This window comes from Neopelma chrysocephalum, unplaced genomic scaffold (assembly GCF_003984885.1).
Source record: "Neopelma chrysocephalum unplaced genomic scaffold, ASM398488v2 Primary Assembly neopelma1_97222, whole genome shotgun sequence".
In the NCBI taxonomy this organism is placed as follows: domain Eukaryota; kingdom Metazoa; phylum Chordata; class Aves; order Passeriformes; family Pipridae; genus Neopelma; species Neopelma chrysocephalum.
The window spans coordinates 1626385-1638671 of NW_020925863.1; the positions used below are offsets into that span (position 1 = coordinate 1626385).

The 12287-nt window shown below is 37.2% G+C and overlaps 1 protein-coding gene across 2 annotated transcripts in view; it reads left to right on the forward strand.

Annotated features, from left to right (window-relative positions):
* The window catches only part of VAV3 (vav guanine nucleotide exchange factor 3), a 157767-nt gene that overhangs the window by 18247 nt on the left and 127233 nt on the right, over positions 1–12287 (forward strand). For both annotated transcript variants that reach the window (XM_027671909.1, XM_027671910.1), the window contains exon 2: positions 11252–11368. In XM_027671909.1, the coding sequence (XP_027527710.1) occupies positions 11252–11368 (117 nt within the window). The remainder of the gene's footprint in view (positions 1–11251; positions 11369–12287) is intronic.

Genomic DNA, 12287 nt, shown 5'->3' on the forward strand with positions numbered 1-12287 from the left:
TAACTCATGCTAATGCAAGTAGATATTTATGCAATTTTGACATATCTCCCACACAAATTTGGGCTGCCTTCAGTAATGCATTTCATTTTGGCAGACGGCTTGGGGTGAGTGAATGCAGCCTTTTAGACAGCAAGTGCCTATGATGGTGTACAGCTGAAATGCTTTGTGTCAGGTTAACCTTCACCCAGGTCAGCCTTCTTAAGGGAGGAAACCTGCTGCAGCTTCACAAAGAATCATCTGATTTAAAGTTGGTGTTGTAAATTAAGGTTGCTGTTGGTAGATTTGTTTTCAAACTTATCAATTCTTGCATTATACCAGTACTTCACTTTCAGTTCCTTAAATAGGAAGATTATATATCACTGAAGAAATGAAGTGCAGTTTGCCTAACACTGGCTGAATTTCGGAGTGACACGGTGGAAAACAGTTTTGTATAAAAAGATGTTAGTCTCTACAGGTTTAGAGTTGTATTTTAACTGTCTTAGAATTTTTGGAAGTTGAGAACTCTTCTTGTATCCTGTTTGTCACAGGAATTTCAGTTGTGGATCAAACCACTGTTTCATTTACTTGAGTATCTCATCATCATCATCATCATCTGGACCAGATTCTTCAGAACAGAAGCCCTATAGATAACTGTGGAGGATGTAGCACCCAAGGATGTCTTTACTTCCAATCCTGCAAATTTACTGATGAGTTTGTTTTCCATTCATGGCTATTCCCACTGGTTTGTGATTTGGGTTTCTGGAGTTATCTGTTCTACTTACTTGACTTGCAATCCTTGAAGTATTCCCTGAATATATTGGAAACCCCTGTCCTTGCCACAGAGAGCATGGTCTAATAAACTGCAAACCTTAAATGACACACCAGCAAAAATAGAACAGTGGATTTTTCAAATAGGTAACTAGAGGACAGTTGTATTCACATTGGCAATTTGTAGAGAGCTGTAGTTAGATCCTTCAAGTCGTGCTAGGAATTTATTCCCTGATGATAAGAGTTTGGAAAAGAATACACATATGCAATTCCAGAAAACATTTGAAGTGTTTAATGAGTCATGTATGTTGACACTAGTGGATGTTAATAAGAATACAGTTCCTTTCTGTTGGAAATTGTAGACCTAGTACATGATCTGTGATCTGCTGGTAAGAAATGGAAGAGCACAGGAGTTGTTTGGGTGAGGTTCACCTTTAATAGATAGCGACTAACCCTGTGAAGGTCATCAGCCCCCCCACTTGTGTTGAATTTCCATGCAAGAGTCTGTGTTGACAGCTTTTGAGACTTTTTAAGTGCTTAGAAAAGAACAAGTTAGTAGATGCTAACTGAAAAAATTATTTTAAACCCCCACGGCAGGTATTTGTAAAGGAATTATATAGCTGAAGTCTGGGTCTGGCTTGTAGAGCCTGTGTCCAGGGTACTAGAGCCACAATTGATTCACAGAGGAGATCTAGTTCAAATGGTGAATTCAGTGCTGCTTACTTTTAGGTGTGGGATAGAAGTAGGGAAAGGGATTGTGTTTCTGAAATGGAGCTGGAGTCAAGTGTGGATCCTTCAGGTGAATTGTGTGCCTTTAGTCTGTGTGACAGCCTCTTGTCACACTTGGGCTTCTTACACCCCAAAATTAATTTTCTTTGCACAGGTATAAGGAAAATAAGAGGTCTTGTCATGTTATTAGAGACTTTCTAAAAACCAAGCATGGACATGAATAAAAGATATCAAGATACAATGGAAGCAGCTTTTTAGTGTGCCAAGCTACTGATATGGAACAGACGCTTTGGATGTTCTCTTTAGCACAGAAGTGAAGATTTGTGTTTCATACTGTAGCTGTAAGGTTTTTCATGCTTTCAGTGTGGCTATAATTTTTTTTCTCTGATTATAAAAACACTGAGTGCTAATTTGTTTGAGGCTTTCTATCCCTTTTTCTTTCAAATGTATGAGCAAGGCTGTGGGCCTTAGGGTCTCCCCCCTGCCCTGAATAAGTTTAAATACTTAAGGTAGGTATGAGTTTTGAGGTTTCTGACAACTGCTAATTTTTCATCAATTAAGTTGAAATGTGAGTGATTAGGAAGCCTAAGTTGGGACCAATGTCAATACATCCAAGTAGAAAATCAGTGTCCTTCAGAGTTCTGCCTCTTACAGAAGCAGCTTTCCATGTCACAATTGTAAATACACCTTACAGCACAGTAAGTAACACACTGTGTTACTTTAAATGACAGTTTCATAAATAGTTTTGTCTGGAGCATTTTAACACATTTATTTTCCCATGTTTGGCTTTTATTTCATGTTTCCTGTAATTTAATCGTTAGTGACTCAAGTCTCCTTTTATATTAGTGTTCTTTCCCCCTTGATCTTTCTCTCTGTTGCCTATTTTGATTTTCTTTTTAAACTTTTGTTTCAGTGTGTGTCTGTCCCTTTCCTGTTCCTTTTCCTGTGGTCATCTTTTCATTTCCTTGTTGCTGTCTTCCTCCTATTCATGGACTATTTTCCATGTTCCTTTTGTCTTCCTTCTTTTTGCATTTGTTTGTAAGACACTGAGGTCTTCAGTGAAAGACATTTTAGGGATGTAACTTTGGGATATAAGACAGGTAAGGCTAGTTATTTGAAAAGGTAACTAAATACAGGAACCCCCTAGGTAATCTCTGTGTGCTTTGTATGTTTAATACTATGTTACAATTGTTGTTCTTTTTGATGAATACTGCAGAATAGATTTAGGTAAATCTTGCTAGTGGGGAACAAAGGACTACTCTAAAAATTGCCCTTTGCAAATGGGTGCTGTCCTGAACTCTCCCACCCATACCTCTTGCCAGTTACACTTAGGTAATTCCAGTAGTTGAGGTTTTATGGTCCAAATATTCCCAGCTGTTTAGTGACTGTGTGCTTTCCTGAATCTCTCTTAGTTTTCTTCTTGCAATAGTAAAGGAGAAAAGGTTTCTTGTGTTTTCAGGCAGCCCAGTGATTCCTGTTCTGATGCAGGTGATAGGCCATAGAAGGTGTTTGGTCAATGTGTTTCTGTGACCACTGAGTAGAAGTTGCCGCTTTCATGGCTTGTTGGAGTACTTAAGGGACACAGAGAATTTAAATGCTTCTTCTCCCTCACTTGCTCACCCAATGTTATAGTGCCAGCATAGCCAAGGAGAGAGCTGGGAATGCAAAACAAGTCCTGAACTTCTTTTTTCCTGCCCTCTATTCACTCCATATCGGTACTAATAAAAGCTGAGCATCCTTTGTGCTTCCTCAGCTTTTTTCAAGTTTCAATTTCCATTTTCTTTCTTTGAAGCACAGAGAAGAGCAAATGTACATAAACAAAACTTCATACTCAAGCCAAAATGTAATAGACACAATTGAATAGTAGTCAGGAATTTTAAGGAGAGCTTTGCTATGAATATTTAATTACTACATTAACTGAGCAAATAAAGAACATACTATTAATATTCATACAGTGTTAGCAGTGGTTCAAAGGAATTTAATATATTTTGTAGTTCATACAGCATCTTATGTATTGTGTAGGCCTTCAAAGAATGCACACATCTAGAAAGGTAATAACACTTCAGATCTCCTTAGCTATTCCTTAGACCTATGAATTAAGAAATGTCTGTTGTTCTGTGCATAGCACATTTCTTAGTAAAATTCTTCACAGTTATGTAATGGTATCAGTCTTGAATGCTTTGTTACCCAAAAGTGGTTCTTAAGCAACTATACAAAAAGCTAAGGTATAGACTGTAAACTGGTGAGATACTGATAATGAGCCTGCCTCTTCCAGGACTCAGTGTGCTGTCTCCTCCATATTTATTAGTGTACCTGTTTTGTAACTTGTTGGGGAGCAAAGTTTAGGAGGTATTTAGACATTTGACTTCTTTGCTTCTGCTTAGAGCTTTAAAAATATCGATCATCTGAATGATTGAGATGGTGTTTGCAGAACAAGAACCTAAAACTGAATTCCTTTGCGGTGGGTGATGTGTTTTTCCTGTGTGCATTGGTTTCTTTTTAAAATGTGATTTGCAAATTAATAGGTTTTATCTAAGAGTGAAAAAAAAGAATAATGCTGACTTGGGGTGTTGTGGCACTTAAATTAAAAAAAGTCTCTGGAGACAGCGTGGTAACTTTCATTTGCTTACTGAAAATAGGAGCACTCATCCTCTTGTGTTGACTTGGTCTTTAAATTCCTTGTGGCCCTTTTGTCTACACTCAGTAAGACTCTGGATTTAAAGAAAAGACTCTAAGAAAAGCTGCACACATATGAAAAAGGAAAATGTTACAAATGCCATTCCTGACTCTGATATTTCTCTTTTCCCTCTTGCTGGCTTATGAAAAGACATTAATAGATGTTGAATTAAGACTTCATCAGTGGGTCCATACTTCATTCACTTGGAAATCCTTACAGCTATTTTTTACTGCATATAGTGATAATTACTCCTTTTGACAGAGCAGAACTAATCTAATGTACTTTGGCTGCTGAAACCTGTGAAGAAGCCAGGAATGATTTCTGTGTTAACCCTGAATGTGCAATTCTGTCAGTACCACAGTGGGGCTTTGTCTGATTACCTAGTAATCTGGTGTTAATGAACACACAGCTCTTAAAAAACAGTGTCATCTAATAGAGGTATAAGGTGCTCCTGTTTTGGTAACCCTGCTTTTGGGATTGTTCTGCCAAGGATGGCCTGTGCTGGGGAACCGTCCAGCCTGGCTTACAGAAAGGAGCCCTGGATATATGAGCAGCTGTATCACTAAGTGCCTAATTTCCCCCTGTTATTGGATGTGATTGAAAGAATTTTAAGGAAGCTGAACGTTTCCTGTAGGAGCTGATGAAACCCTTGGGTCTGTATCTCTAGTTACTGTTGCTTTCTCCTTTATGTAGGTTCAGGGTACAGTTTTGGTCTTGCTGCTGTACAGCTTTGCTGTGGTCACAGTATCTTCAGTTGTTGACTAGAGGTGATGGTGCTGTTTGGTCACAGTAGCAAGTTCTAGGATCTTTCTCAAGTTTGGACTTTGCAGGATTCAAACAGCATTTTTGTGGAATTTATGTCGCTCCTATCAGCACAGTTGTTGCAACAAATACTAAAACAAGTGAGAAAAGAAAATCTGCAACCCTCAGGGCATTAACCAAGTTCTTTGAAAGAAATTTTGAAGAGGTAAGTTCTGTTTCGGTGCTTTCTTTCACTGAAACAACTTGCACATATGAATCTTGGTGACAGAATGTAGAAAACTAAATCTTCCAGTTAAATCCATTATGGCAATTTTCACATTTCTCCTCATGCTCAATAGGTATAAGTGCATTATTTTCCTTTTTGCATACATTCTGAGGAACAGGGTGGAAGTCAAACTGAGAGATTCCCAGCTAATCTGTTCTCATCAGCATCCCAGAAACAGGCAGGAAAGGTCAGGAGCTCATGTTTTGCAGTAAGCACTAAGGGTGTAGAAAAGAGCATTTAAGTGTTATGGCAGTGATCTGTTCTATTCTTCTGCCTTTTATCCTTGTATAATTCTGCTTTTCTAAGACCACAAATTACCAATAGAAAACCCTCCCATATTCACAAACCTGCACGTGACTCCTTGCATGCAACATCAGTATTTTACAAATTAAAAAAAGAAAGTGATTGTACCTTCTGAGAAGTGCGAATTGAAGCCAAATTTGCTCATCTCATTATTTCCTATTTATATACTGGTTTCAAATGTCTGGCCTTTCCTCAGCTATTTTTGCCATAAAATGCTGCTGTTATGTAAAATGCTATCACTTTTTGGTTTTGCCTCTAAGGCTCTTTAAAGACTAGGCACAGGCAAATAGCTGCAGCAGTGTAGTTTATAAAGTGGTGCCATTTAAAGGAGGAAGAGGAGGGGAAGGTTTCTTGACTTCCTGTCGTTGACATGCCTTGTCTCTTCCACAGGAGCTAAAGTGGATTTAGTGGACAATGGGCTAAGTAGAGTCCTTTTTCCTATGCTTTTACTCTTCCATCACATTATGATGGTGGCTAGGAGCAGTTGCCTCAGTTCTCATGCAGTTAATGGGAGGCTCCTGAAGTCTGTGTGGGGTTGGGAACACAACATGCCAAAAAACAGTGCAGTGATGAAGGCATGGGTATTCAGCGTCAGCAAAAGTGAATCACACTGGGAAAAAAACACCTTCCCTGACATTGAGTGATGGTGATCCATTTTGGTTTTAATACCCCTTATACCCTAGCGCCTGTTTAGACTGTCTTAGATCACTCAGGCTCTAATATGTTCTCTAGTTTGTCCTAAATGCTGTATGAATGTCTGATCCAGATACAAATATAAGGGAACTGCCAGCTTCCCAAACTTGTGACTAAATAACCATGCTTGTGACTCAATTGCCAAAATAAAAAGGAGGTGGAAGTTGAAATGAATGCAAATAGCTTTTTTTTTTTTACTGCTATTGGTAATTAAAAAAAAAAAGTGAGTTAGAACTCTGTCTTTCCTGAACACTTGTCATTTCTTGGCCATTCAGTTTTCACTCGCCTGACTGGTGTTGCTTTGTTGGAATTTCATATAAATGTCTTGTGGCACAATTTAATCATCAGAGCTCTTTGTGCTGGTCTCTGAATGCCTGTAGAAGTGCTTTTAGTACAAAGGATACATCTAGATAGTGAATATTATGGTCTGTACCAAACAGACCTGTATTCCATTGAAGTACTTTGGTGCTAAAATACATTTTCTGAGAAATACCATTTAGATTATATGAATAGAGGCTATATGACTTTTATTTTCTTTTTTTTTTATTTTTGCATTTTATCTTTCACTTCATTAGAGGTCTGGTTAGAGAAATCCGTCTTCCCTGTGGGCAGCTAGAGCCCTGCCTGTACTTTCAGTGTCTAATTAGTCATTTCTATTCTGTACCCTTTGTAAAATATTTCTATGCATTTCTGTCATTACACATAACCATGTTCTGTGTGGAAAAAATCTCAAATAAATGTTTCTTTTGTGTGAAGCGGCAAATATTATGGTAGAAAACAGCATGCTTTTTCTGTGGAACTTGATATAATTTGATTTACTCATTCTCTTGTGCTTAAAGTTCAGACAAATATAGACCCAATTATATAAACCATACCTTCTTTTTTTAGGTGGTAGACATTTTATTTTTTTCAAACTTGCTTTTCATTTCAATAAGTGTTCAGTTAGTGCCTCTTAAAAAAATAAATTCAGTGCAGAATGAACCAGAGGCCACTAAAACTCTAATCTATTCCATAAAAACACAGTGGTTTAGCACAAGACTTTTATACCATTTCAGCAGCCCTGACAATGACAACATTACAGGTTTGTAGTAGTATGCCTTATGCTGTGAAACATTAGGATGATTTAGAAATATCTTGATAATCTATAGATGTTAATATTAAAAATTGTTCTCAGGATCCTGAACCCCAATCACAGAATCACAGGATGGGTATGGGTTGTGATTTCTGTCCCTCTGTGTGCTGAATGTGCTCTCCTCTCACGGTTGTGCCTGCAGGTGAGTGAGGGAGAAGTTGTGTTTTTCACTGGTGTTAACATTTTCGGACTGATGGTGTAATACTGCCCTACTGCAATATTTTTACTGATCTGTGTATTAAGAATTCTGGACTGCTGTCTCCTAATATAGCCATGTAATTAAAAAAAGGGAGGCAGAATGAAAAAAGGCATCATGGACTTTTCCAAGGGAATGTTTTTAAGTTATGTTATTTTTTTTTTTTTTTAACAAAGAGAGACCAGTTCTTGTACTGAAAGACAATGTTTCCTGTGGAGAAAACTTTGAGAGATCAGACCAAGTGAGAGATACTTAGCACTCCTTGCACCTCTGAGAACTGGGTACCCGACTGCTCTAATGATCCCTTGCGGTGTGCCGAAGGATAATGTTTTCCTTTGAAAAAGAAACACAGTAATGTAGTAGGTTTCCAAATATCCCGAGGACTGTACTTACTAATGAGAGAAGACTGATGGTGCCTTTTTCTTATTGCCAGTGAGGAGAGTTGTCTTTTATAGAACTTCCTAGATTTTAGCAGTATGCTCTTTTTTAATTTGGAGGTTTCTCTTACTAATTTGTACTTCTTCATACAATAACCACAATGATAAAAATCTTTGTTTTCAATGAGGAAAATTGCATTATAAAGTTTTGGAAATATTTCTGAAAGTTTTCTGGATAATATAATCAAATAACTTTTCCAAAACATGAGTAGCATATAATGAAGGGGTTTTTTAAAAGAGTTTTTTTTCTCATATATTTTATTGAAAAATGAATTAATTTAAATATTAACATGTTTTTGGTTTTAGTAGTCTCACAGTTTTATCCTTGTAGCTGCTGTGGTTAGCTTGGTAGTTAGTAATAAGACTTTCATTTTCATTTTACAAGAGAAAAACTGATGGATACTGAATCATTAGATGACCAACTAAAACTCATAAGCAATCTTTGAATTCTCATGGGTTAGACTGTTATGTCAAGATGCCTATTCTGCTAAAGGCACTGGTTGGCACACAGTCATTGATGATATGGTCCCTTCTCAAGTGCAGGCAGATTTGACAAATGCTTACTCTTTGGTTTCTGGAGTCCACAAGACATGTAATATAACTGCTGTATTGTCATTCATATCGTTATTGAATATTAGATTATAATTATGTCAAACCTGTTTAATGTAATGGTACAGGTTAACTTAATGAATTAATACTTAAAAAAGGGGGGGATAACAGGGAATTAGAGTCTTCTTTGGTCTCTCTGTTAGAATATTCAAAATAATTTAATTTATTACTTACAGTGTAGGTGCTTTAACATTTCCTTTAAAACATGTGGGCTTGTAATTTCTTGTAATATGCTTTCCAATTGACTCACATATAATTAACAGTAATGATAATTTAAACAAAAGGCCAATTTCACAAAACTGCCTCTGAATTTGAAGAAATTTGAAGAAACCAATAAATGTTGTTGAAAAAATGCTACCATCTTTATCTTTCATTGTAGGAGTCCTCTGTTAAGATTAGTTGGAGACGTTTTGCAGAAGGAAAAGGGCACTTTGTGCATAACTGCTGATCCATTAAACGGTTCTTTTAGCTCTATGGAGAAGCTAAGTGCAACTCACTAAAATGCTCTCTAGTGAATCTAGGTCAGATTTTAGACCCATGACAGCTCCTGTCTCTCCCTTAACTTCTTGCTCTCTTTAGAGGTAAACAACTTAATGCAGCTGTAAGCTTTCTTTGCACTGGCAGACGTCAGCACTAACTAATCTAAACTCAAAACTTAGGCTTTAAAAAGGCAGCTGAGTTTTCCAAGTGAGGATCATATCTCTCAATGGTTTTGAAAATTTTGATGTAAGAAATAGATGGGTGTTCAAGTTTAATCAGTATTGTGCATTGGACAAACATAGTGGCCACTGATAGCTTTTAAGACAAATAATAAAAAGCCTGGGGAAAGCAAACAGAAAACAGTAATCACTTTGTACATGCCATCTTGTTTTTAAAGCTGTAGAGTCCCAAACCAGTTCCTCTTCTGGTTCCTTCTGCCACTCTCATGGTGGAAGAAGCATATATGTTGTACATGTCTTGGCGTTCTAACCTTGCAGTTTTGGCATCACAATTATAATCTTTGCAAAACCAGATAAGCTTCCATATTGACTGAGCAAGCTAGACTAATTTTTAAAGTTTCACTAGGCATAAAAGCAGTCTGGCATAAATGCTGCATTGTCCTTCAACAGCCCAGTATGTAGCCCAGCAGTGGCTGTCCCATGTGAGCTGGGAGGCACAGACTGAGGAGGCTGTTTGAGTGGGAGAAAGGATGGACGCTACAGCTCCACCTGGTACATCTGGGACCCCTTACACTTGATGTGCCAGTTACCAGTCACAAGTGCCTTCCTGAGAGCTTTGGTTTGCACAGGGACTGCTTTTGTGATGCTTTGCAATGAGTTTGTTGGCTGTTGTCCTGATGTCCACAACCATCTATGAGAGCTGTCGGCTCTCGTAGCTTCTCTTGGTGAATCAGTGCTTTCATTTGTGTAACCTTGCTGTAAATCTGGTCTCTCACGTGCTCTGTTTTTAGCATGTCTGTCTAGATGGTTCTGTGTAAGACATGAAGTGGTGCTCCCTGTTGATGCTTTATTGTCTCATGCTGAAGGTAAAGCAGTGACATATTTTGTCTGAGTCAGCAGTTTGGGTATTTATTACGTGACACTCAGGAAGGGTATGGCTGTGACACTCAATATTAATATCAGAAATATTGCTTTGATCAAAACATTAAGTTCGAACAGATAGTAGTTTATAATCCATTGTAATTTAAGTGATCCTCATGAATCCCCTATAACATGGAGAACTCTAGGAACTCAGTTTTAATATTGAGTTGCTATATCACTTCTTTTAAAATGCATATTCAAAGCACAGTACTGGGTAATTTGAAATACTATTGCTTATAAATATTGTATTTGCTTTTGAACTGTGGATCATAAAACTCTACAACAGCATCTTCATGGTACTGATGTCCTCATAAGTTGCTAGTACTTTAGAGTGCTAATCATTACCAAGAATAGATATTGCCCTTTTTAGCTCTTCCTCTTAAGTTATGGCAATGCTGTTGACAGCTACTACCTTTTGTTCTGGTAAGGTCTTTCAAACGAAATAGTCTACAGGAAAATGCAATAAAAGCCTTTTAAGGAGAGCACCGTGGCAGAATCTTTATTCTTTTCCAGACTCAGGTGATCATTGATGCATGTGGATTCAGTACAGGAATCAAAGTGGTCTGAGTATCTTAAATCTCTACTAGATAAATCGTAAGTGACTTCTCAACTGCTGATTTCATCTGCTCCTGTGCTCCAGATGGAGAATTCGCATCCATAATGTCTTTAGTGTGTTAAAACAGGGCACATGTGTTCATTAAACATTCAAATTAGACTTAACAGCTGAAAACACTTGGTTTATACATGAAGAATAACTTTCATATATTGATATAATTTTATTAAGGTAAATTGTTTTGTTCTGTGCTGTCTGTGGGGAACTGAAAAGTACGTCTGTTTTTAGATTATTATGTATCTGGTAGCATATTGCTATGTTTCTTTGTTTATGTAAAATGAGAGAAAATAGTTTCTGTTCTCGAAGTGTCTACTCAGATTTTGGTTAAAACTTTTGAGTCTGAAGGGAACTTCTATGGCTAAATTAGAACCAGTGAGATATCACAGCATAGTGTAAGTACTGACTTACAAGTAATTGTATCCCTGAATTGGTGTTTGTGACCAATGTGAGCACATAAGTTGCTAATAGACACACTTGACACTTAGTATTTTTATTTTCTTTCTCCTAGTTTCTTTGCTTGAAGAATATAAGGACTTTTCTTTCTGCATGTTGTGAAATATTTGGAATGAAGAAAAGTGAACTTTTTGAAGCGTTTGATCTGTTTGACGTGAGAGATTTTGGAAAGGTAAGGATCCTTTGAATTATATCCTGAGTAACACCTGTGTGCTGCTTGAGTATAGAAGACTTGTATGGCAGCTGTGGTGTAGGAGCTGTGACTAATGAATGAGCAATCATTACTGAAAAAACGGTGGGGAAGAATTAAGAAAGCAGAAAAATTAGGTTTATATTGCAGGGGCTAATAAAGGGCAGAGAAAAATCCCTGGTAGGAAAGTTCTGAGGGTGTGAAAAGCAAAGATAAATTAATGGAGAAGAAATGGTTTGAAAGATGCTGAATTAAAGGTAAAGGAAATGCAAGAAGATGGCAAACTGTAGGCGAACACTATCCAGTGAAATCACTTTGGCATAAATAGTGTGGATTTGGAAACCCTGGACCTGTACATTGTAAGACCACATGGCACAGAATGTGCTTCTTCAGCCTCAGATGCTTGAAATTCACCCAGGTATTTGCCCCTGTAAACTTTTTGACAGTTAGTTGGTTTTTTTTGCTAACCTGCTGTAAAGCTCAGACACATCTGTGGTAGGTTAATGTGGCTGTTCTAATTTACACAGTATATTTACAGTATAATCTGTAAGTTTGTGATTAGTTATTCTATATGTAAAAACTTTTTCCAGTCTGTTGCTCACAGCCTCCTACATATCTATTTGATCTGTCATTGCCAACATGTGTTTAGTTCAACTTCAGTTTCTTCTTTTGACTCATAGGGTATCATTACCCCAATTTCACAGGAAAAAGTCTAAAAATTACCTGAAGTAGCGCTAAAAATAGTTATTTATTCACATTTAGTATATTTGAAGCATTATTGCTTTTTTTAAGAGATCTTAAATTTACCACCTAATTTTTTTATGTACTGCTTTTTTTATAAGTAGGCATAGAGGTAAAGATGATGTAAGAATGCAAGCGTGAATCAGGGCTGCAATATGAC